General features: G+C 41.4%; 1 protein-coding gene and 1 long non-coding RNA gene across 2 annotated transcripts in view; one reads left to right on the forward strand and one right to left on the reverse strand.

Moving 5' to 3' along the window:
• Positions 1-5,454: 5,454 nt before the first annotated feature.
• tnfrsf21 (tumor necrosis factor receptor superfamily, member 21) overlaps positions 5,455-26,799 on the reverse strand; it is a 59,371-nt gene continuing 38,026 nt past the window's right edge. The window contains exons 4-6 of the mRNA XM_047388677.1: positions 20,810-21,075; positions 13,214-13,484; positions 5,455-8,225 (exon numbers count right to left, since the gene is read on the reverse strand). Coding sequence (XP_047244633.1) covers positions 7,996-8,225; positions 13,214-13,484; positions 20,810-21,075 — 767 coding nt within the window. The 3' untranslated portion in view covers positions 5,455-7,995. The remainder of the gene's footprint in view (positions 8,226-13,213; positions 13,485-20,809; positions 21,076-26,799) is intronic.
• Positions 13,492-26,159, forward strand: LOC124882341. The gene is made up of 3 exons (XR_007041874.1): positions 13,492-15,236; positions 15,364-15,420; positions 25,846-26,159. It is a non-coding gene; the product is annotated as an uncharacterized LOC124882341 (long non-coding RNA).

Genomic DNA, 26,799 nt, shown 5'->3' on the forward strand with positions numbered 1-26,799 from the left:
GCATGATAAATTATCAAGTAACTTTTGTTTTTCTTTACTTTGTCCCTTACCCATTTTTAGGCGACTTTTAGTTCCAGTATGGTTTTAACACCTGGTGTGTTCTAAATACTGGAAATACTTTTTAAACAAGATGGTGATCAACTAACCTGTTGCGGTAAAATTCACTTCAACCCGTTAAGGTGGAATTTTCTTGCCTACATGCATCCGCAACGGCTCACCATTTGTTCCTTGTTTAATTTATATGAAAAACAGTCACCTAGTGGTGGCTATTTTTCCACTCTCACACTCACTCGCTCCTTTTATTAGTTTCCTAACAGAGGACTCCGCCGTCCTTAACATAGAATTTAATTAGTCTATTTCAACTAAGGGAGTCTACCCTCCTGCGGAATTTAACTGTATTCTTCTCTTGTACCTGATAGTGTCTAGAATTGTCAGGGTTTTACTATTTTATTCTTTTGTCATTCATCCCTCTTTTAATCATTTACTCACACTTCTCTGCGTCTTTGGAGTTCCGTCAACCCTTGGATTCCAGCTTGCCAGGGAGAACCAGTCCCGGAAAAGGTCTTTTTACCGTGGCCACGGAGTTTTACCTGGATCTCTCTCACCCGCTGGGATCGTCAGGTATCTTGGAATCCGGCTCTCGAAGGACCATTTAAATGTTAGGTTTAAACCCCAACACTCATTACAACATCTGCACAAAGAAAGACACAGAGAAGTTAGTTTGTTTTAACTTGCAAGGAGAGTGTCCCGGAGACTGTCTCAGTTACAATCCTCCAAACACACTCTGAAGACAGTCTCCGCTCTTCATGCTTTTATTAGAAAAGGAACGCCCTAGTTACATGAGGTTTCAACTGCTGAGGGAGTTTATCTTTATGTGAAAACAGACTGTTCTCACATCCTGTGCTCATGTTGCAACATCATATTCCTCTATGCATATAAGGAGATAACAACCATTCTCAATCAGTAATATAAACAGCACATCTAGATAGTAAATGAGTAATGTAGAATGAAAACTGAATAATGTATGTACATTTATCTAACAATAGTGTTACTTCATCATTGCGTGATGCATTAGAATATGCAGCCCCCTTGAAAAAGAAGGTAATTATTCATAGGAGGCTAGCTCCATGGTTTAATTCAGATCTGCGTACTTTAAAGCACAATGTTAGAAAATTGGGGATAAAATGGCGCTCTACACAACTAGAGGATTCCTACTTAATCTGGAAAAGTAGCCTACTATTGTATAAAAAGACGCTTCGCCAAGCTTGAACAGCTTATTTCTCATCATTAATAGAAGAGAACAAGAATAATCCTAGGTTTCTCTTTAGTACAGTTGCTAAACTTACACAGAGTCATAGCTCTGTTGAGCCATCCATTCCCTTAGCTCTCAGCAGTCATGACTTTATGGGATTCTTCTTAAATAAAATTGATTCTATTAAAAAGAAAATCTTTGACATACTCCTGATGATGATTACTTCATCCTCAGCAAGTGAGACAACATTGGAAGTAACTGTAGAACCTGATCTGTGTTTGGACTGTTTTGATCCTGTGGAGCTTCCTGAGTTATCAGAAATATTAGCTTCATCTAAACCTTCAACTTGTATGTTAGACCCAATCCCAACCAAATTATTTAAGGAAGTGTTCCCTCTGATTACCAGCCCCATTGTAGATATGATTAATCTATCTTTAGTAAATGGATATCAAATGTGTGAACATTTACACAGCAATGACCTGTTTGAAGAGTTTCAGTCAGGTTTCAGAGCTCATCATAGCACTGAAACAGCTCTGCTGAAAGTCACTAATGATATTCTTATGGCCTCAGATAATGGACTTGTGTCTGTTCTGGTTCTGTTAGATCTCAGTGCTGCATTTGATACAGTCGACCACAATATTCTCTTAGAAAGGCTGGAATATGCTGTAGGGATCAGGTGAACAGCACTAGGCTGGTTTAAATCTTATCTGTCTGACAGATTCCAGTTTGTTCATGTAAATGATAAATCATCTTTAAACTCCAGGGTTAATTGTGGAGTACCACAGAGTTCAGTACTTGGGCCAATTCTCTTTAGTATATATATGCGTCCAATAGGTAAAATTATCAGGCAGCATAGGATCAATTTTCACAGTTACGCTGATGATACTCAGCTTTACTTATCCATAAATCCTGGTGAACCCAACCAGTTAGATAGACTACAAGCATGTCTTGAAGACATAAAAACTTGGATGACTTTAAATGTTTTGCTTCTAAATTCAGACAAGACAGAAGTTGCCGTCTTTGGACCGGAGTCTTTAAAAAAGAAACTGCTTAGTCAATCACTTAACCTGGATGGCATTAAATTGACCTCTGATAACAAAGTAAAAAACCTTGGTGTTATTTTTGACCAGGACATGTCATTTAAATCCCATATTAAACAGGTTTCTAGGCTTTCCTTCTTTCATCTCCAGAACATTGCCAAAATTAGAAATATCCTATCCAGAGGTGATGCTGAAAAACTAGTCCATGCATTTGTTACTTCAAGGCTGGACTATTGTAATTCTTTACTATCAGGATGTCCACAAAATGCAGTTAAAAGCCTTCAGCTGATTCAAAATGCTGCAGCAAGAGTTCTGATGAAAATTAAAAAGAGAGATCATATTTCCCCTATTTTAGCTTCCCTTCATTGGCTCCCTGTTAAATCCAGAATAGAATTTAAAATTCTCCTCCTCACATATAAAGCCCTTAATGATCTAGCTCCATCATACATCAGAGATCTGATTGTTCCATATGTTCCTAACAGAGCACTTCGTTCTCAGACTGCAGGTTTACTGGTGGTTTCTAGAGTCTCTAGAAGTAGAATGGGAGGCAGATCCTTTAGTTATCAGGCTCCTCTCCTGTGGAACCAGCTCCCAGTTTTAGTCTATGAGGCAGACACCCTGTCTACTTTTAAGGCTAGGCTTAAAACTTTCCTTTTTGATAAAGCTTATAGTTAGACTGGCTTAGGTTATCCTGAGCTATCTTCCTTATTTTGTACCTCCATCTTCTTCCCTCCCTGTTGGATGGAGTAAAGGGGAGTCAGGTTTAGCCTAAACCGGCTCAGTTAAGGTTGAGGTGTAAACACACCCTCCGTTTCTGCTACCTGTATGACCCCTTCTCTTTTTTCCAATGGTTATGGTCAATCTGACAGAGAGAGGTATCCCAATCATTGTGGTTTTTAGTATAACAATGGCCATCAGTGGGCTCTACATGGACAAACTGTCTACTTTTAAGGCTAGGCTTAAAACTTTCCTTTTTGATAAAGCTTGTAGTTAGAGTGGCTTAGGTTATCCTGAGCTATCTCTGTAGTTATGCTGCTATAGGCTTAGGCTGCTGGAGGACATAATGACCACTTTCACCCTCTTCGCTACATTCTCACACTACTCTCTAATTCTGCATTATTTGCTGTTATTTCAGTTTTTTACTTTATGTTCTCTCTCTTTTCTCTTCCTAGAAGCTACACCTGGCCTGACTCTGTGTCAACCTGTGACACCTTTCTGGAGAGGGGCATTGTCCAAGCTTCTGTTGGCAACAACTTAATGCTCACCCTCTACAGATGATCTACATGGCCCTGTCTTTTAGTGTTTAACCCTTTCTCTCTCCTAGACATGGCGATTGACTGAGCTTTTACTGTGACTAACTCTATGTGCTCTCTTTCAGACTCTAACCTTGAAAACCGGCTCAGAGTTTATCTGTTCTTTATTTCTAGATGAAACGACTAAAGGAGCTACATCCATTAACATTTACTTTTCCTTCCCATAGAAAGTACTCCTAGATCAGTGCTTCTTTGTTCTCTTTGTGTCTCTTCTCTGTTCTCTCAAACCCCCAGTAGGTCGTGGCAGATGGCCGCTCACACTGAGCCTGGTTCTGCTGGAGGTTTCTTCCTGTTAAAAGGGAGTTTTTCTTTCCACTGTTGCTACATGCATGCTCAGTATGAGGGATTGCTGCAAAGTTACTGACTCGATGCAATCTGCTGGGTTTCCTTAGATAGAAAAACTTTTTATCCAATTTGAATAAATAAGTGAATCTGACTGCACTGTTCAATGGTTAGGATTAATTGGAATGTATGTACCTGACTGTTGTGAAGAACCTTGAGATGACGTGTTGTGAATTGGCGCTATATAAATAAACTAAACTGAATTGAATTTAAATCTGTTCCTAAGTGTTCAACAATGAACAAATCTTAAAACGATACCAATTATCTGCAAATGATATGAACATTTTCTGACTACCCAAAGTTTCAACCAGTTGACTTGAAACATAATAGTTTAAATTGTGTAGTTGTGAGCATTTATGGAGAATGTTCCAGGATATTGTCGTTTTGTGTTACTGTACATTGGTGTCATTGTCCTTTACATTTTGACACAATCATGGCTAGATGACAGCTTTGTACTACAAATAAGGGAACTATTACCAATAAAGGCTTCACCGAATCTCATTTGAAAAAATCTGAGCCATCCCTTTAAATGAGACAATTGAAGCCCACAGTGCTTTAGAAGTTTTGAGTTCATTTAGAACCTCCTGGATGAGTTTGTGGATGAAGGCTTTCACTGTGGGTCACTGGAGTCCCGAATTCAACTTCCTAACCCTTTCCAGCAGTAATAAGGCCTGAGTGTGGCCAGCGAAATTGAACTAAGATTTCCAAAACCTGTGATTAATTCACATTTAACATGCATAATCTCATACAGATTGTTTTGGAGAGTGTTTTCTGTAATAAATAAAATCATAACATTACACCCACTTTTTTGTCATCTTTGTCTGATATTACAATTTGCTTGATGACCTGAAACATTTAAGTGTGACAAAAGAGCAGCACCAGAAATAATCTGAGGGACGGGGATCACAGAGAACCTCATCATTTTTTTTGCACAAGATGATGTTCAGTAGTTAAATAAAAGGGTCATTAACAAATCAGCTATGTAGCTAAACATGTTGTAAATATCCATTTCCTTCCTCTCTTGGACTGTAGGCTCACCTTGTATTTTAACCAGTCTCTTGTACAGGGTCTGTTTGATTTATGCAAACTTTTAAGTGAAATTGTTTTAGGTGCTTTATGAATTGATAGAATAATTTTGTGTTATGTTTTGAAGCCTTCCTTGGGACTACAGAATCAATTTAGCTATTATGCTGTTTACTCTTGCAGATATGTTGAATAATGTGCACTGTCCTAGCTGAATAAATAAAATAAAAAATGTTAACAAAATTGGTGTAATGCCTGTTCTTTGTTGTTTTGTGCTATCAGGTAAAACAATTGGCAGAAGAGCTTCCTGGAGATCAGTGGAACATCTGGAAGGCTCCACCAGAGGCAAACAACTCCTCAGTGGAAGGAGACATGTAAAAACCTAATGAATAAAATGGAGTCAAGCTTGTCTTTACCATTATTACTCTAAACTCGTAATCCTTGAAATAAAACCAACTTAAAAGAGGAAAACTCTGCACAAGAATTTGAAAAAACTGCTTTAATTAGTTAATTTGAAGGGTAAACATACTGGTTACATTTAAATTGTGAATTTGATTAAATCATCTACTCAAGCATGTCTTTTTCACATCTACCCATCATTGTTTCATAAAAACCAAAGAATCTGTCCTACAGCTGTAATCCCCCCAGTGCAGTGCAGTGCAGTGGTCACACTTCCTCATCACCAAGTCTGCAATCCACAGCAGCACCATCTTTATTTATATCAACACAGGCTGCAAGTCCTGAAGCAGCTGTTTGTTCTTCCGTAATGTGCTTTTTCCCCAACGCCAGGCCAACAGGTGAGAGTCCACACCAGAGCGGTTTTGATAGAAACCGGATGCTCTCATGGTAAAAATCCACTCCAAGAGTTTATTTTTTGGTGCCTCCTAACGTTCAATATGCTTTTGCAGACTGTTTATTGTGAAAGGAATTGATAGACTGCACTCTTCTTCATTGGTGAGGTCATGTAACAGACTTCAAGTAGAGTATGGAGTATGCATATGTTACATCCCAGCAAGGCAATATCAGCCGGGGATGAAGTGGTTCAAAAATATATGAATGCCTGGGACAAATGCTACAATAACTAATAACAGAAGATAAAAGTGAGTATGGACAATACAGTGAAACCAAATGTTGGGTAAGAACTAGAGAAAACGAAAGCACATAAAGGTATAATCATTAGCGCATGAATATTACATTTGAGTATCAACTTAAACATGTAGAAAATAACTGAAAAATGCATTTGATTTGAATTATTTGGTGCTGCAGCAGTAAAATAATCAACAACCATGTCTAGCTGATACCATCAGGAAGCTCCACAATGCATCAAGAACAAGCTCACATGGTTGTCAGGATTTACTGAAGCATGCTGGGACAGTTATAGCTTTTATGTTCCAGTTAGGTCCAAAACAAAGAAGAAAAAAGCCAAGAATAGAACCTCCAGGTAACTAAAACCGTGTCTTGCTAAAGAATTTATATCCCCTGAGCTTTTTAACATTTAGTGACCTTAGAACCACAAACCTTAATGCATTTTTTGGCAACACAATTAATATGAAGTGAAAGGAAAACACATTTGTAAATCTGAAAAGTGTGGCATGTGGTTGTATTCAATATGCTGCAACCCTGCCTTTCACAGCTTTTGTGGCAAGTTTGTGTTTTACATCTAAAAACTTAAATGGTTGCCCATTCTTTGTAAAATAGCTCAGGTTAATTGAGATTGAATGGAGATCATTTCTAAAAATCAATTTTAAGTTTTGCCACAGATTCTCAATTGGTCAATGTAGGAAAAAAGCATTCCCACAGCATGATACTGCCACCACCATATTTCACCACAGAAATGGTGTGTTCAGGGTAATGAACCACACATAAAGCATTGCATGTGAGTGTGAAGGCATATTGTGGAAAGACACAAAGACAACTATTTTGCTGAAACACCTTTTTCTGAGTTCTCTCTGACTGGCTTTAAAAATGTTCAGCTATGGTCTCATCTGACTGGGCGACTTTCTTTGCTGTGTTTCCCACATGGGTTATCAAAGTAAAGACAGCATAATAGAAACGCATGCCACACTTTTTAGATTTAGATTCTAGATAAAAAATTGAAAACCATTTAGCTTCTTCTGTTTGCTCTTTAACATAATATCCTAATAAAATAAATGAAAGTTTGTGGTTCTAACATAAGTAAATGTGGAAATGTTCAAGGTGTATAAATTGCTTAGCAAGGCACTGTATTCCTTCGGTCTTTAATGATCTTGTTCAATGCATTTGGTGTCAGAACTGCAGGTCGACTGTCGGAATATTGCTACTCCCTGCTGGTGGTCACAAGCTACCAAAATAACTATTTCCTTCCGGTTCAGGCAGCTGGAAGTAAAGGAAAGAGGTGCTGTGGAAAGAAACGCGTTTAGGCACATGAGTTAGAGTTCAGCCCAGTCCTGGAGAAAAATCCATTTGATTTACAAGAACCTTAATCAAGGAATAATACCAGTGTTGTTTATAGTGATAGCTCATATGCCACGGTCATTTACCTTTGCCTGCTGTTTTAATAATAAATATTATTTTTACACTGAATCATTAGTAAAGGCAAGAAAAGCCTAAATGATTGGCACCAACAAGAAAAAACACCGGTACTGTCCTTTAAACAAGATGGCATTGGCTATTTCAGATAAATAAAGTGCTACTTGAGTGGAGTCTGTACATAATTCACACCTTTATGACTCAACTCTTTTAAACCTTGGAGCATTTGAGCCTCATGGTTTAGGTCACATTGCCAACACTGGTAGCCATGTGACACGACAAGAGGATTTACAGAGAAGAAATGTAGTGGTTAGGATTTAACAGACTCATCAGGGGGAGCAGACAAAAGGTAAATAACTTGCTGGAATTATGTTACATTAGTGGTCTGATGAGTCAAACTGTATCTGTTTGAAACAAGAACACAAGCTAAATCTCAACTACACCACATCTGACTCATCTCTCTAACACCACATCCAGTTGCTTTAAACATGTGTATGCTTTCTTCCCCTTTCCTCCACTATAATAGGTCAGGTAAGTGGCTGTAGACCGAGTCCAGCAGCGTCTGGCTGGCTTCCTGGCTCTTGACTCCAGCGATCTCAAAAAGTCGGTCCAGCTTGTCCTCGGCTGTGGCGATGTCCTCGAGGACGAGCAGCTCCTCGGGGTTCAGGATGTGCAGCATGTCGTCGAAGATCGGCTGCAGGTCACATGGGTCCAGACGAACCTGCCGGAGAACCGTGTCTTTCTTCTCTGGAGAGGGATAAGGAGAGGAAGAAAGTTAAAGGCTGCTCTTGTTGTAACCACACTTAACCTGCTAACCACCCATACTTTCTTTATTAGCTTTATCAGTTTATTTCATTTCCAGCTTTGTGTTGCTGTTAGCTCTGGGTACATCCAATAGTGATTTTTACCAAGAATAACCCAAAAGAACATTAAGGCTATATCTGATTTATTTCTATAAAATAGTTTATTATAGCCATATAGCCATAATACATAAAACTGGTATTTTCGTTATGAAAAGAACAAAGACGAGTGTGTTGACAGTAACTACTTTAGGTATTCCCAAGACATCAGCACCAGCTCAGATAAATGTGAAAGATCAATGTTAAACTTTTTATCCATTTAGGTTTCATTCTAAGTTTTTGCTAAATTACTATCTTTCATGACCAGAAATACAAATAAAGCTAGATATTTACATACACTGTATAAAAATACATTAAATCAGACAAAATATTAGGTCAGATAGGGTTACCAAAATAATCTGTTTGCTAATTGCCAGAAGAATGAGAAAAACACTTGTTAGAGAATGTTCAGCTACCAATTCTGAAGTGTTCATACGTCCTTAATATTTGGTTGAACACTGAGGGTCAGATATTTTGGGTTTAATTCCATAAGCTGCTCACAATTGTTTCCTGTAATTCTGGCCCGTTTCTCTAGACAGAAAGATATACAGGTCCTTCTCAAAATATTAGCATATTGTGATAAAGTTCATTATTTTCCATAATGTCATGATGAAAATTTAACATTCATATATTTTAGATTCATTGCACACTAACTGAAATATTTCAGGTCTTTTATTGTCTTAATACGGATGATTTTGGCATACAGCTCATGAAAACCCAAAATTCCTATCTCACAAAATTAGCATATTTCATCCGACCAATAAAAGAAAAGTGTTTTTAATACAAAAAACATCAACCTTCAAATAATCATGTACAGTTATGCACTCAATACTTGGTCGGGAATCCTTTTGCAGAAATGACTGCTTCAATGCGGCGTGGCATGGAGGCAATCAGCCTGTGGCACTGCTGAGGTCTTATGGAGGCCCAGGATGCTTCGATAGCGGCCTTTAGCTCATCCAGAGTGTTGGGTCTTGAGTGTCTCAACGTTCTCTTCACAATATCCCACAGATTCTCTATGGGGTTCAGGTCAGGAGAGTTGGCAGGCCAATTGAGCACAGTGATACCATGGTCAGTAAACCATTTACCAGTGGTTTTGGCACTGTGAGCAGGTGCCAGGTCGTGCTGAAAAATGAAATCTTCATCTCCATAAAGCTTTTCAGCAGATGGAAGCATGAAGTGCTCCAAAATCTCCTGATAGCTAGCTGCATTGACCCTGCCCTTGATAAAACACAGTGGACCAACACCAGCAGCTGACACGGCACCCCAGACCATCACTGACTGTGGGTACTTGACACTGGACTTCTGGCATTTTGGCATTTCCTTCTCCCCAGTCTTCCTCCAGACTCTGGCACCTTGATTTCCGAATGACATGCAGAATTTGCTTTCATCCGAAAAAAGTACTTTGGACCACTGAGCAACAGTCCAGTGCTGCTTCTCTGTAGCCCAGGTCTGGGGAATGCGGCACCTGTAGCCCATTTCCTGCACACGCCTGTGTACGGTGGCTCTGGATGTTTCTACTCCAGACTTAGTCCACTGCTTCCGCAGGTCCCCCAAGGTCTGGAATCGGCCCTTCTCCACAATCTTCCTCAGGGTCCGGTCACCTCTTCTCGTTGTGCAGCGTTTTCTGCCACACTTTTTCCTTCCCACAGACTTCCCACTGAGGTGCCTTGATACAGCACTCTGGGAACAGCCTATTCGTTCAGAAATGTCTTTCTGTGTCTTACCCTCTTGCTTGAGGGTGTCAATAGTGGCCTTCTGGACAGCAGTCAGGTCGGCAGTCTTACCCATGATTGGGGTTTTGAGTGATGAACCAGGCTGGGAGTTTTAAAGGCCTCAGGAATCTTTTGCAGGTGTTTAGAGTTAACTCGTTGATTCAGATGATTAGGTTCATAGCTCGTTTAGAGACCCTTTTAATGATATGCTAATTTTGTGAGATAGGAATTTTGGGTTTTCATGAGCTGTATGCCAAAATCATCCGTATTAAGACAATAAAAGACCTGAAATATTTCAGTTAGTGTGCAATGAATCTAAAATATATGAATGTTAAATTTTCATCATGACATTATGGAAAATAATGAACTTTATCACAATATGCAAATTTTTTGAGAAGGACCTGTACACTGCTCAAAAAAATAAAGGGAACATTCAAATAACACATCCTAGATCTGAATGAATGAAATATTCTCATTGAATACTTTGTTCTGTACAAAGTTGAATGTGCTGACAACAAAATCACATAAAAATCATCAATGGAAATCAAATTTATTAACCAATGGAGGCCTGGATTTGGAGTCACACACAAAATTAAAGTAAAAAAACACACTAAAGGCTGATTCCAACTTTGATGTAATGTCCTTAAAACAAGTCAAAATGAGGCTCAGTATTGTGTGTGGCCTCCACGTTGCTGTATGACCTCCCTACAACGCCTGGACATGCTCCTGATGAGACGGTGGATGGTCTCCTGAGGGATCTCCTCCCAGACCTGGACTAAAGCATCCGCCAACTCCTGGACAGTCTGTGGTACAACGTGACGTTGGTGGATGGAGCGAGACATGATGTCCCAGATGTGCTCAATCGGATTCAGGTCTGGAGAACGGGCGGGCCAGTCCATAGCTTCAATGTCTTCATCTTGCAGGAACTGCTGACACACTCCAGCCACATGAGGTCTAGCATTGTCCTGCATTAGGAGGAACCCAGGGCCAATCGCACCAGCATATGGTCTCACAAGGGGTCTGAGGATCTCATCTCGGTACCTAATGGCAGTCAGGCTACCTCTGGTGAGCACATGGAGGGCCGTGCAGCCCTCCAAAGAAATGCCACCCCACACCATTACTGACCCACTGCCAAACCAGTCATGCTGAAGGATGTTGCAGGCAGCAGATCTCTCTCCATGGTGTCTCCAGACTCTGTCACATCTGTCACATGTGCTCAGTGTGAACCTGCTTTCATCTGTGAAGAGCACAGGGCGCCAGTGGTGAATTTGCCAATCCTGGTGTTCTCTGGCAAATGCCAAGCGTCCTGCACGGTGTTGGGCTGTGAGCACAACCCCCATTTGTGGATGTCGGGCCCTCGTCCCATCCTCATGGAGTCGGTTTCTAACCGTTTGTGCAGACACATGCACATTAGTGGCCTGCTGGAGGTCATTTTGCAGGTCTCTGGCAGTGCTCCTCCTGTTCCTCCTTGCATAAAGGCGGAGGTAGGGGTCCTGCTGCTGGGTTGTTGCCCTCCTACGGCCTCCTCCACGTCTTCTGGTGTACTGGCCTGTCTCCTGGTAGCGCCTCCAGGCTCTGGACACTACGCTGACAGACACAACAAACCTTCTTGCCACAGCTCGCATTGATGTGCCATCCTGGATGAGCTGCACTACCTGAGCCACTCGTGTGGGTTGTAGAGTCCGTCTCATGTTACCACGAGTGTGAACGCACCACCAACATTCAAAAGTAACCAAAACATCAGCCAGAAAGCATAGGTACTGAGAAGTGGTCTGTGGTCCCCACCTGCAGAACCACTCCTTCATTGAGTGTGTCTTGCTAATCACCAAAGATTTCCTCCTGTTGTCTATTCCATTTGTACAACATCATGTGAAATTAATTGTCAATCAGTGTTGCTTCCTAAGTGGACAGTTTGATTTCACAGAAGTTTGATTTACTTGGAGTTATATTGTGTTGTTTAAGTGTAACCTTGATTTTTTTGAGCAGTGTATATAAAATGTCTTTAATAAACGAGAACTAGTTCAAGTTGGAGCAGAGAACTAGCAATGAACAGGAACTAATCCATTTTAACCTGGCTAGACTGAATTTTGAACTAGTTCTTTTTAAGGCTACACATCACAGGCTACAGATAAGTTAGTTTATTTAAACTGCTATAGCGCATGTGCTGTGTCTGTTCCCACTTTCTTTCACCCTAGGATTTAATCTAATGAAGACTTCTAAAATTGTGGCCACAAAAATGTAAATCCTTGGATTATGTTCCCCATTAACATATATATTGTAATTCCAGAACAAACCACATGAGGGCACCCAAACATCTGCTTAGAATTGAGACTCGTGTTTTCCCAGATTCCTTTTGCCGGTATCCAACAACAACAACGAGCCAACATTAGTAAGAGTCTGAATTACTTGGAAAGGATGTAAAGAGCTGAACCCTAAAGGCTCCTTTGTGTTCAGGAATTGTGTTGCCACCATACACAACACATCATAAATAGAAAGCTGTGATGTCAGCCAATGCAACTTTATATATGTCTAAAGTTCAAAGTTCGTACAATGTTATTAGCAAAATGGCTCATGTTCAGTGTAATGGTACCTACTCACTGATGCTTGTGACATTTACAAGAAAGTTACCCGGTGACAGTTTCTGTGTCAGACTGACTCACAGGGGTGACTCTACACAGAACATAGAAGATCTGTTCTATTATATGGATACAACCAGTACGTAATGACTAAAACACATGAGTCACATTAAGTCAGACTCATGAAGTGACACTTTCTTCCTCCTCGGTCTCCTTCCATCAGGTTGTTATATAACAGAACGTAGTATTTCCAAGTCTTCTTGGAAATACTAAGGAGTCCTTGAACATTGACAGCTTTTTACTTATTTAAAGACCAGTGCTTTTAGTCATTTTCAATTGAATACTTATAATTATGCGAAGAAGAAAGAATGTGCTGACATTTTTAAACTATTCTAACAAGTTCAGTAACAAACAATCATGTTGATTTCCCTATTTATAGTTGGGGGGCATGCATGACACACAAAAGGACAACTAAAGAAATGGTTCATGTAATATGATTAATTCACAGGTCAGTAGAACACCCTGTTCCTGCTGTGTTCACCTCTCACCTTTGGTAATGAATGAGCCATTCCTACTGAGGGCAGAGTCTTTGCTGGATGTGGAGTCACAACGAAGGAGGGGTTCTGATTCATCGGTGAAGAAACCTTTGGTGCGTTCCATAGGCGACTGCACAGCCCCCACGCCGCTGGCTCGGCCCACACTCCCACTGCTGCTGCTTCCGCCGCTGCTGCCCGTGCTGCTGGGGGACTCCAGTGGCTTGTGAATGGGACTGAGCCTTTGGCTTACATTCACTGTGGTCGTCAGCTGGTTGATGTCAAACTGCAGAGAGGAGGAAGAGAGGCAGATTTTAACTCTCAACAAACCTTCAAGAGTTTAAAATAATCATTAAAATATTTTTAGCTTTATGAATTTATTCATGGGTTTGAAACCATGAATCGTTCTGGTCATTATGAACAAGCAACAAGCAGCAACCTATACAACTTGAAGCCAAGTTTTATTTATGGATGTACCTGCAGAGGTAAAGAAATGACTCCAAAATGTCTCTGAATCTCTAGTGTAACTTTCCATTGTCCATCTGTCCCTTTTTATATCCACAATTTCAAGGTCAAGATGGCTGGGGTCAACTCAGTCAGCCATTAGGAGTCAGAGGCTTTGGGTAAGTTGAAACTTTCCAGCAATTTGTAGCCCCTTTGTGTTCTTACATGTTGCTTTTTTCCCATTCCTTCTTCTATTTTGTAAACACACCATATTATTCCTAATGTGCGTAATCTATTCAATAATAAACATTTATACATATAATATGCTTTGCAATCAGGCAGATTGAATATATTAAATTGAATATATGGCACAAACTAAACCTATTTTAGGTATCTAGTATACAAATTAGCCAGAACTGAGCATAACTGATTGCTAGGTGACGGCAAAGGGCTTCCAATCCTATCCTCGGTATGTGTAGAATATGGAGCATTGGTGGTATACATACAACACTCTGGCCATATCATGCTTTGGGGCAATAGTCTAGAAGAGAATCAGTTTTGTGTGTGTTTTTGTGAAAATCATAAAATCTTTAATAAACAAGTGGTCCAATCTCACATGTGTTTTAATTTGATGGTATATTATTTTTGGGAGATTCTATAACACATCCTATTTCCATTTGTTTTAGTTGTGATTGTTGGTTTGGCCAATTTACTCTCAAAATATGAACTTCTTGCTGACAGATATTATTCATGTAATGACTTTCCTTACAGTATGCTATCAAAGGAAAATAAAAAAGGCTTTAAAGTCACTGTTAAAGCAGATCCCTCTAGTGGGTATGTTCTGATGCATGGTCGGTACAAAACATCCCATTTAGTAATTGAAAATGTCGTATTGGTACCTTTGTAGTCTGGTGTTTTAACTCTCGGGTCTTTGGACAGTGAGGGGACGTTGGAGAATTAGGAGAATGTTGTCCCTTGACAGCTGACGCAGGGTTGAGTTTCTGCTTTGATAGGAGATGTAAACATGCTGTCTGAACATGCAGAAAACTACATCCCCACAGACTGAATCAGGTTTGTGTTTTAAAGTTCTCTAAGAAAGCATACAATAAACAGTTCACAACTACAGCATCCCCCCAACTAAACTGGAGCAATATTATAGTTCTGTATGCTACATGGTTCTCCATCTATCCACAATCCATCCTTGTCCTTCCTAATCTAATGCTTTTGTCTCCTTTGTTTTTTTCCTCTTTCCATTTTTCCTGTTCTCCTTCTTTTTTGCCCATCTCTGTCCCCCACTTCCCTCACTCCCTCTTGTCTCCGTCTTTGGTGTGGTAATGAACCTGTGGTTTGAACCAGTAGCGACTGGTTTGGGGATGAGCTCATGAGAGCGCTTCTTGTTTTTCACTGCGCAGGCCCACTTGGACTGAAAGGGTAGATCAGCAGAGGTCACTTCATCGGCAAGCTAATACATAGAACCCACAGAGACACAGGTTTTCTTCTCAGTTGGTGAATCCAATCTGTTACAAACCTTTGCTCCGAACATGAGACAGAAACATTACATTCTTTGTTCCATAACATCTGGTTTGCTGTACAGGTATTCTGACAGAACACACATGCTTTGTTTAGCTAGCTTAGGAAAATGTACATCTATCTGCAGACGCAGGACAATAATATACTAAATTCCAGTTATAATTACAATTGCAAATCATGTTTTTTCCAAGAGCTGTAGGAAATCAGAGGGATCCACAGAAGATGATGAGCAGCAGCTCCAGGGGACAGTAAGTCATCTAGCTAAGCTAATACTTGTGTTAAACAGATCTCTATCTCTTGTAGCTGCTGGTTATCAAATGTTTCTGGTTTCTGTTTCACAGTTTGGTCTATTGCTAATTTTCTGCCAAGCTTAAAGACAAGGACTTCTGTATTTTAGTATAAAAAAACAGGATTCTCCCAGAGAATAGTTCGATCATCATCATTCAACAGGTGTTGTCACCTGAAACGTGTATTGTAAAAAGAGGCCTTTTAAAAAAACAGCACGCTTATTATGGACTTGAATAATTTGCTCAAACAAACAAGGTCCTCAAACCAGTGCAGATAAAAAGTCTCTAAAATAGTTTCTTTTCTAGAACATGCAAAGTGCATAATAGTAAAATGATGACAAAGCAAAATACAACAAAACACCAAATAAATATTATGTTTATGTAAAAAACTGTGTGTTAAACCTTTCTCATAAAACTCCAAATTTGAAGAACAGTTCCATGTTCTCCCTGTCCATGTGTGGGTTCTCTCACGGTACTCCAGCTTCTTCCCTCAGACTAAAACATTAGCTGGTCATTCTTTATAATAATGATGTGTTAACGTGTCTGCATAATTGTTTGGGGAATGGATGGATGAGTTGGATTTCAAGACTTGATGAAAAGCACTTGCTGGCCATGATTGATGCCATCAGCCCAAGAGATTGAGACACAAAAGATGGGTCCCTGAAATGAGCAGATAAAGCATCTCTAAAGGCAAAATTACATACAGCAATAAAACTAGTATGATAATGCTATGGGCTACTAAACACCGAACTTGAGCTGCAAACATAAAACAATTGTGCAACACAATAAAATGCTTCTGTAGTGAACCAAGAGCCAGAATTTACCTTTAGGTTCTATGCAGGTTGTTTTACTAGAAAGCAGAGGAAAGACGTGCTGCATCAGACCTTCCTTCTACAGTCATCTGGTCTAACCCCAGAAATTAGTCAAAGAGTGCACAGCATTCCCACAAAGAAACCCGCACGTTCTTGAGCCAACATGCGATAAAGCTGATTTAAGCAATGGTGACTGTGTGTAAAGCTGTTATCAAAGCAGATGGAGCCTACTTTAAAGACTTGAATATATTAATCATGCTTTGGTCTTACCACATTTTGCTTACAGCCCACATTTTGGTGCTTCATTTTCCAACACCATGCTTTCCATGACGGAGTTAATCTACTTTAATCAACTAGATGAAGTAGCAGATTACAGTATATGCATAATGTTAGACCACAGTGGCAAACAGCAGATGCTTTGTCCTCACTGAAGAATGACAGGCCACCCAGGCACAGCCTTTTGCAAATATCTATGTAGTCCATCTGAGAGCTCCTTGTAAACCAGTGGGAGTCCTGTTTCTTTGCACCGCTAACCACATGTAGCACGTATTGACCTGCAGTGGATGACGAAGCAGAGGAGGGGTCACTGAGAGGAACAAGAGAACGGCGGTTCCAGAAAGCTCCAGAGCCTGTGTGTTCTTGTGTGTGTAAGGGAAAACCTCCATATTAAGTTGCTGACCATCATTTTCAGCACAACGCAAGGGCCTGCTGGGGACGAGGCACACAGAAATCCCCAGCACACAGCCCATTTAGACATACACACTCCGATGAACTGTGCCAGTGAGGCTCACTTGGCAGAAGTGTCAGACTGCAGCAGCATGAAGGGCAGCGGGGAAAGATTCTGGGGATATTTCACTTTAGCAGATGAAAAGATTAACGTATCACTCCAAAAACAGTTTGTGTCGCTAAGATGCAGCCTCAAGAGGACTGGGCTCCCTCTGTGCTATCTACACTTTATCTACACATTAATCCTAATCAATGCATATGAAAATGATTTGTTGATCAGCTTTAATGAGATCTCAGGTTTTTCTTAAACTAGTCTTGGTTTAGTTGTATTTTGGGTTTCAGACAGCCACCTGATCTGTATTTGCATGTTGTAGAGATTGTTTTGCTTGTCCTTTGCTAGTCCACCATGTGTCATAACTCAAGTTCTCATTGCAAAAGCAATTTTTGTTTTGATCATTAACACCCTTTGTATCTCTACTGTTTGCTGTACTGTTTCGCTTGCTGTTTGACAGACTGTTCTCTTGCTTCAGTATTTTTTCTGTTACTGTTTTAGTCGTCTTTATGCTCCACTTTTTTGCAAAATGTACCTTTACTGGGTTGCATGCTAATACAAATCTGAAGTTTTAACTGTATTATTTTTCATCTTAGGCTTGGATACCTTCATTTTTACCATTTCAAAAACAAACAAAACTAGCATAATAGGTTAGACAAGTAGATAGGATTGGTGGATAAGATCGGTTTCACATCTAAGTATCGGCCAATCACCAATCTCCAAAAATTAAGGAAATCGGGGCCAATCGATCAGTACACCCCTAATTACTATGCCTTTAAACATTGTGGGAAAGCCTAGATAATGATGCCACTCAGAGAGGAACAAGCCATTGCTCCAAAAGTAATATAAAAAGCCACATCACAGTTTGCAAAAGCAATCAGGGCAAATACCTACATTTGTAGACATGTCCTGTGGTCTGATGAAACTAATGTTTAAGTGATTTGGTCATAATCACAGTTCCACTAGGAGCAAAAAGGAGGAATTTAAGTGGGATGGTAGCAGCATCATGCTGTGGTGGTGTTTTCCTGCAGGAGGGACTGGTGCACTACACAACATAGATGGCATCATGAGGAAAGAACATTGCACAGAAAAACTGAAGCAACAACTCTAGACATCAGCCAGGAAATTAAAGCTTAGGCATAAATGGATCTTTTACATGGACAATGACCTAAATTATATTGCCAAGTTATTGACAAAATGGCCGAAGGACAGTAAAGATAATATTTTGGAGTGACCATCAGAAAGCCCTGATCTCAATCAAATGAAAAAGTGTGTGTGAGTTAGGGGAGATGCAAAACCTAACTCCATTACACCAGCTCTATCGGGCAGAAAATCTTATTCATTTAAGTAAATATAGAATAAGACTCAATAAATTAACCTTCGCACTCAAGGAAAATATTGATGTTATTTCTGATTTTGAATATCGGACAAATTTTAAATTAGCTTAAAACATCAAGATCAAAGAAATGGTAAAGATTGTTTTGTCCTCTGTGTTAAACTGTTCTGTTTTGTAGCTCTGTCTATGTGAACATTTTAATCTGCTGCAGTCTCCAACATGATGCTTTAATTTACTGCGCTCTCACAGGAGCATTTCTTGAATCAGTTATTTGTACTTTCTGGGCCCAGGATCATAGAAGCAGACAGGCAGAGCACAACTTCCCTTAGACCTAAATAAAAGGTTTTGTCTTGCTTTAGAATAGTAAACTTTGATCTTAGAACTTTTTACCTGATAAACCACTTTTGTCTTTCTTCACTAGAAATGATTCATATGTGCTATAGTCAAAAAACTAAAATGTTTTGTTTAAGGATACGAACATTAAATCCCAGGAATGTGATAATTTGTTGGTGGTGTAAAATATTAACGTAATGTATGCTATCTTTACCCAAGTACATACTACAGGCTGAAATGCCAATGTCTCACCTCTTATGAAACAGTCCAAATGGTCAGTCAGTCAGTCAGTCAGTCAGTCAGTCCAACTCCAAATGGTATAATGATATTTTATTAAACTGAGTAGTTATTGTCCCATATCATAAAACACGAGAATTTATCCAAAGAGACATCAATCTATCTATGTTTCTGCTGGTAGACTAGGTTAAAAATGTTTTGGACTTTCCATTGCAGCATAGACTTTTGCTCATAACTATTTTAGTATCACTGCAGTGTTACAAATACAGAATTTGGACATATTCTTGAGGGCTGAAGCTGCACTGTGGCGGAGTTGGTAGCACTATTGCCTTGCAGCAAAAAGGCCGTGAGTTTAATCCCGGCCGTGGGTCTTTCTACATGGAGTTTGAATGTTTTCCTGCAGGAGTTTTCTCCGGGTATTCCAGCTTCCTCCCACAGTCCAAGTTTATTGGTCTTTCTGTGCATGGTTGTTTGTACTGTATGTCCCTGTGTTGCCATGTGATGGACTGGCAACCTGTCCAGGGTGTACCCTGACTCCACCCATAGACCCCTGGAGAAAGGCACCAGCTCCAGTATGGAAGAGGCGTAAATAGACCCTTAGGGGTGAACATTTCCTGCTTCCACAAAAGTCTTGAGAATGTTAGCAAATTTTAATTTCTCTTTGGTCTGGTTCTGTTGTACAGATACACTTAACATAAAATATGCTGCCATGAATCACCAATTTGGGCAATTTTTGGTAAGAGTTTGTACATGACCAAGAGCAGGAGATAAAAAAAGATTTCTGCACTGAAATGAGTCAGCTAAAGTGATCTGGATATCTGATCAGAACATCTCTTGAGCCCCTTTGGAGGTTTATCAGGGACTAAGGATCTTCCTATATGAAGCAGACCCTGGCGAAGAAAGAAGTAGCTAAAGGGTTTGTTTATCTTTTCTCTTCTTATAGCAACGTGGGGTGGTCCAGGAGGCTTAATTAAGGACATAGTGAGCCTCAAACTGACAGTTTTTTACCAATCAAAATGTTGCTCTATAACTTGGTTTAAGACCATTCCACTTCCCTTCCATTTCATTAGGCAGTTCCTCTCTACACAGTTTTAATAAGCTGTATCTTCTACAGGATCACTCCTTGGCTTGAGATTATCTGATAATAATTAAACAGTGATGAAAAACCATATGAACATGGCTGGTGTGTTATTATGGGAACAAGACATTAAATCCGTAGCCCTGACCTTGAGGATCATCAAGAGCACTGATTTGATACAAATTGTTGAAACAAGAATGGAAGGATAGGAAAGGAGAGAAGCTAAGTAAATATTGACGAATGATCCAACATGTCCTTATGGGTTTATAGTGCAAGGTCAATACTCTATGGTTATAGAGGGGTCCTGAGAGTGAGATCAGACACGTGATTGGTTCATATTATTAAAGTATGCATGCAATAGGCTGCATCCCATTACCACACATGCACACAGAAATCTTAACCAAACTCCCCTCATAGACGCATTTATTCTTTTTTTCTTGAACTTTGGAGTATGCTGCAACACAGAATGCAATTACTGCTGAAACATCAAATCATCTTCTCAAAGTGGAGTGTTACTTGATGTCAGGAATGCGACTGAGCCTCGAGCATTGGCTTCAGAGAGAAAATCAGAGAAATCTTTCCTTTTAAATTAGGTTTCAGTAAAACAAACAGACAGAGAACAGTGTGTACCAGAACATGTGCGCCTGATGTTGATGGAGCCCTTAATGGAAAAAACACGATGCGAAGGTGCAAAGGTCACAAATAGTTTTTTCTTCTCCTGATACGCTGAATCAGTTGGATTACATTTCAAGCCAGGCACGGCAACAGAAACATACCTGAGGGTTGTCCTCCATGACACAGCGGATCTTCTCTACCACATCGATGCGGCGCTGCCGGTGCAGGGCGTTAATCAGCTTGGCCAGGTTGGCCCCGCTGTCTCGGATGATCCAGTGTTGCAGCGCAGCATACGCTCGCTCGTGATCGGACGAGTAGCCGTTGGAGAAGGCGGCCACCTCGCGCTCTGTGGCGTTTGCCAGTGACTGATAAATGTCAATCCACTGGTTTCCAATCTGGGCAGCCACCAACTTCAGGATATCTACCCCTGAGCAGAAACAAATGCAAATAGACAAATGACCATTAATGACCCTGAAAGTTAATTAAAAGACAAAACTCAACTGGATCTTAAATATGCAAAATGCATGGCCACTCTATAAATTATCTACAAAAATAGAATAAAACAAAAAGTGGAAAGGACTTTCATTGAAAACTACTTTGCGGCTCTAAACTGGTGCTCCACCATTTTGAAGGTCACTGAGCTGGTTCAGAATTGTGTAATGTCTTCTATGAAACTGAGGGTGCTTTGTGAAGTCTGAAAAAAACCCAGCCAAGAGACATCACTGAATCTCAGCTTGGGCTCAGGGACAATACAGGAGTTTAGAGAAGGGTACTACACAGGCAGGACAAGGTCAAAATAAGTTATGTAACAAAATGTAAGTCAGGCTATATGTACACATTACCTGAAAGTTGGTCTACCAACAATAATTCCAACAAATCTCATCAACTGGAACTTTGAAGAGCTGTCTCAACAATGATACAGTTTCTCCAAAGTCTCAGTCAACCCTAACCCCATCTCATCTTTTAATGACAGCTACATTTATTGACTATTTATTTTGAATTGGAAAATGCTCAAAAGCGTCCTCCGAGATTGTTGGTAAAACTGAGATTTTTATGTGGCACACTCCACTGCAAAATGGACCATTGACAGACAAAGACTGTTCTGCAGCAAAGAAATGATCAAAACATTAAACTGACTTTAGGCAGTTTGGTGTTATTGTGTCAAAATTATTATTAATAATAATAATAGATTTTATTTCTAATGCACTTTACATTCCAACAAAATCTCAAAGTGCTACAGTCGATCAAAAACAACTAATAAAATAAAATTGTGTCAAATAGTCAAAATTAGCATGAAATTATGAGGAATACAGTCTGTAAGGTGGCAAATACCTTTTTACAGCATCATATTTATTTGAACTCACACTTTGTATACAACACTGAACCATTTAATACAGAATAAATAATATGACAAAGTGACATCATCATCTTTCAAAACATCGTGTTACTTTTAGATGCATTTCTCAACATGCCAACATGGTCAGATAAACAAAAAGCGGGACAGCAGCTTTAACATGTAAAGAATCCTGGCAGCGAAACTGATTATTTTCACATGCTGCAAAAAGCATGTCATGAAATCAGTTTTGATCTTGAATAAGCAGACTTATACTTGGAAGTAAAAACATTTACTTAACCTGAGAAGTGACAGCGGTCAAACCACTGCTGCTTTGACAAGAAAAATATTGAGAGTTTTAAAAGAAAACTGTTATTTAAACCATAAATATCTGGTTTTATTTTGTTCCAATCAAGAAGAGCAGAAAGACTTTGTGAATCAGACAATCTGAACAACAATCTAATGCCCAATTAGCAGTTGAAAGCTTAATATTCTCAGAATTAAGTCAAAGATTTCTTCCATAAGATCATGGCATCCAGCCTTAGGGGAACCAAGGTCTGTCAACACCAGAAACCTGAGGGTCTGCGGGAGGGGAGGGGGGGGGCTGGCCGGGGTTGGTCTCGGGGCGGATTGGTCTCGGCTTCCGGATGGGTTTTGGTTTTGGCTCTGTGGGCTATCTTGCCTTTTGTGGGCTACGGGGTGGGTCTTCTTGCGGGGCTGCTTCTGGCAGGGGTATGGGTGTCGGGCATGTTCTAGGACCTGGATGGTGCGGGTCTTCTTTTCGTGGGGGTGCACTTTCATGGGGGGCTGGTGGGGGCACATTTGTGCAGTGTGAGCTTTGTGTGCAGCTTTTGCCTTGGGTGCTCTTTGCTGCATTCCGTCTTCCACTGTATGGCATTCTGTGGTGTTGGGGCGGTGGTCCTGTGCGCGGCAGCTCTGACCACCGGGCGTGGGTGCGGCAGGGCGGGCGTCGCTGGGCTCTGCGCTTGCGTCGGGCTTCTCTGCCTCGTACTGGGGTGGGGTTTGCTCTTTTGCTGGATGGTTCCTGGTGGGTTCGGTGTGCTTGGGGTTAGTGGTCCTCGCCATGCCCCTACGAATGCACAGAAGGATGGGTGGTGTTGCTGTGGTGCTGGCTCGGGGGGGATCTGCAGTCTGACTCGGCTCTATCATTTTTGCTTGGCTGACCTGGATGTACAGGTCCTTCTCAAAATATTAGCATATTGTGATAAAGTTCATTATTTTCCATAATGTCATGATGAAAATTTAACATTCATATATTTTAGATTCATTGCACATTAACTGAAATATTTCAGGTCTTTTATTGTCTTAATACGGATGATTTTGGCATACAGCTCATGAAAACCTAAAATTCCTATCTCACAAAATTAGCATATTTCATCCGACCAATAAAAGAAAAGTGTTTTTAATACAAAAAATGTCAACCTTCAAATAATCATGTACAGTTATGCACTCAATACTTGGTCGGGAATCCTTTTGCAGAAATGACTGCTTCAATGCGGCGTGGCATGGAGGCAATCAGCCTGTGGCACTGCTGAAGTCGTATGGAGGCCCAGGATGCTTCGATAGCTGCCTTTAGCTCATCCAGAGTGTTGGGTCTTGAGTCTCTCAACGTTCTCTTCACAATATCCCACAGATTCTCGATGGGGTTCAGGTCAGGAGAGTTGGCAGGCCAATTGAGCACAGTGATACCATGGTCAGTAAACCATTTACCAGTGGTTTTGGCACTGTGAGCAGGTGCCAGGTTGTGCTGAAAAATGAAATCTTCATCTCCATAAAGCTTTTCAGCAGATGGAAGCATGAAGTGCTCCAAAATCTCCTGATAGCTAGCTGCATTGACCCTGCCCTTGATAAAACACAGTGGACCAACACCAGCAGCTGACACAGCACCCCAGACCATCACTGACTGTGGGTACTTGACACTGGACTTCTGGCATTTTGGCATTTCCTTCTCCCCAGTCTTCCTCCAGACTCTGGCACCTTGATTTCCGAATGACATGCAGAATTTGCTTTCATCCGAAAAAAGTACTTTGGACCACTGAGCAACAGTCCAGTGCTGCTTCTCTGTAGACCAGGTCAGGCGCTTCTGCCGCTGTTTCTGGTTCAAAAGTGGCTTGACCTGGGGAATGCGGCACCTGTAGCCCATTTCCTGCACACGCCTGTGCATGGTGGCTCTGGATGTTTCTACTCCAGACTCAGTCCACTGCTTCCGCAGGTCCCCCAAGGTCTGGAATCGGCCCTTCTCCACAATCTTCCTCAGGGTCCGGTCACCTCTTCTCGTTGTGCAGCGTTTTCTGCCACACTCCTTCCCACAGACTTCCCACTGAGATGCCTTGATACAGCGCTCTGGGAACAGCCTATTCGTTCAGAAATTTATTTCTGTGTCTTACCCTCTTGCTTGAGGGTGTCAATAGTGGCCTTCTGGACAGCAGTCAGGTCGGCAGTCTTACTCATGATTGGGGTTTTGAGTGATGAACCAGGCTGGGAGTTTTAAAGGCCTCGGGAATCTTTTGCAGGTGTTTAGAGTTAACTCGTTGATTCAGATGATTAGGTTCATAGCTCGTTTAGAGACCCTTTTAATGATATGCTAATTTTGTGAGATAGGAATTTTGGGTTTTCATGAGCTGTATGCCAAAATCATCCGTATTAAGACAATAAAAGACCTGAAATATTTCAGTTAGTGTGCAATGAATCTAAAATATATGAATGTTAAATTTTCTTCATGACATTATGTAAAATAATGAACTTTATCACAATATGCTAATATTTTGAGAAGGACCTGTAGATGGGTCTGCATCTCTGGATGGGGGTGTGACCTCTTTGCTCTGTGTGCTGGGGCCTTTCTGTGGCACCCTTCGGCTTGCTGGGCCGGCGTCTTTCCCTTGGGCATGGTAGTGGGCGGGGTGGTGCATCGTGGGGTCTGCTTCACTGCCCGGCTGGCCCGGTGGTCTCGGTTCGCCTGTCTATGGGTGGGGGTGCATATATCTATTATAGCCTGGAGCTTGCATTTGGGTGGGCCTGCCGTTTTGGGTCGGGTGCAGTTTGGTGGCGGCCTTGGTGTTGGAGTGGGATGTGTTTTGTTGCTCTGCTTGCCTGCTTGTGGCCGCTGTCTGGTGTCGGGCTTCGGGGGCTGGGCGCTCTGTTGGCTCTGCCCATTGGGTTCGGGGGTGGCTGGGCTGGCTGGTCTGCTCCTTTGTTTGGAGTGGGGCCGCATTCTTGGCTGCTTGGGCGCTTCTGGCTGGGTCCTTTTTGTTGGGGGTCGGTGGCAACTTTGGGCGGCGGACTGGGTAATGGGGCTGGGGATCGGGGTGTGAGGGGCTGGGTGGTTCCGGGGGGGTGGGGCTGGGGACGTTGGTCCCGGTTTTCAGTTGGTCCTTGGGGCCTGTTACCTGTCCCTAGTTTTTTGCCCGGCAGATGTGCCTATGCCTCTCTCCTTTGTTGGGACTCGGCAAACGGGGGTGCCTATTGGGGTCAGCCGGGGAGCTGGCTCCTTGGGAGAGCGGTTTTCCCCCCAGTCCTTCCCTCCCCATCCCCGGACGCCAGCTCCATCACAATACCATTCGTGGAGGGCCTTCGGGTGCGGGTGTGACATCGGAGTGCCGCAAGGGTTTTCCATCTCTGTGGTCCCATGGCAGCCTGTGCCCCATTTTATTGTACAATCTCCTCGAGTAACCTTGTTCGTTCGTTCGTCGTCTTCCGCTTATCCAGGACCGGGTCGCGGGGGCAGCAGACTCAGCAGAGACGCCCAGACGTCCCTCTCTCCAGACACCTCCTCCAGTTCCTCCAGGGGGAGCCCGAGGCATTCCCAGGCCAGCCGAGTAACCTTGTGTTTTGTGTTTTCTGAAGGACACTTTGTGGAGTCTGGAACACACCTGTTGCTGGAGCTTAAGGACTCGTGGATGTGGACTCACTCTCCTGGAAACTCTCACCCGAAGTTCAACAGTCCTCCGTCCTGCCACTCTCACTCTCCCTCTTGGACCTGGGACACAAACCTACCTCGAAGACGGAGTCACTTTCCTCCTGGATATCCTTTGCCTCCTCCTCCGAAGCTTACCTCTCTCCCAAGAGCCTGGAAGAATGACAAATACATTCCCCTCTTCATTCTCACCCATTCTCCTGTGGATTACTCAAGTAACGTCTTCCTATTCCTTACAGGACGAATTTACTTCCACCCTTTGTAAATAAACTTCACTTAAACTTTTCATCAGTCTCTGCCTCATTATTCTGGTTTTACCTGTACTTGAGTACTCCTCCTGTTACAACTCAACAGTTACATATGTGTATTATAAGTTTATAGAGCAGCAAGCAAGTGATTTATTTTAGTGCGGAATTTCAGGAATGTCTCATTTGAAATGCAGGACTTTGAGAGTGTTATATTTGTCCAGTATCTAAAAGCCTTAAAGGAAACCATAGTTGTTGTTCAACCAACCAGCAATGCAGAAAGTGACAGCTTCTAGACATGTGCTTAGACAAGGAGTTCTACACAGTTACTGGGAAAGTTAAAACGCCTTGGTGCTCGGAGAAAGTTGCATACTGGTTGTAACTAATACTGGTTGTTAACTATTATTCGAGTTTAGAGGCCTCTGTTAATGTTATTAAATAAAACATTTTTGCAGGTAGAAGCTGGCACCTAATATAAAAAGCCATGTTTGGATAACCAACTTTGCATGTTTCCTAGACTTCACTGACATCCCACTCCTTATAAATAGCTATTAGAAGTGTGCTTATGGGAGTATCAGACCATTCTTTTAGGAAAGCATTAGTCAGGTCAGATACGGATTTGGGTCTAAACGTCTTGCA

This window comes from Girardinichthys multiradiatus, chromosome 15, assembly GCF_021462225.1.
Source record: "Girardinichthys multiradiatus isolate DD_20200921_A chromosome 15, DD_fGirMul_XY1, whole genome shotgun sequence".
In the NCBI taxonomy this organism is placed as follows: Eukaryota; Metazoa; Chordata; class Actinopteri; order Cyprinodontiformes; family Goodeidae; genus Girardinichthys; species Girardinichthys multiradiatus.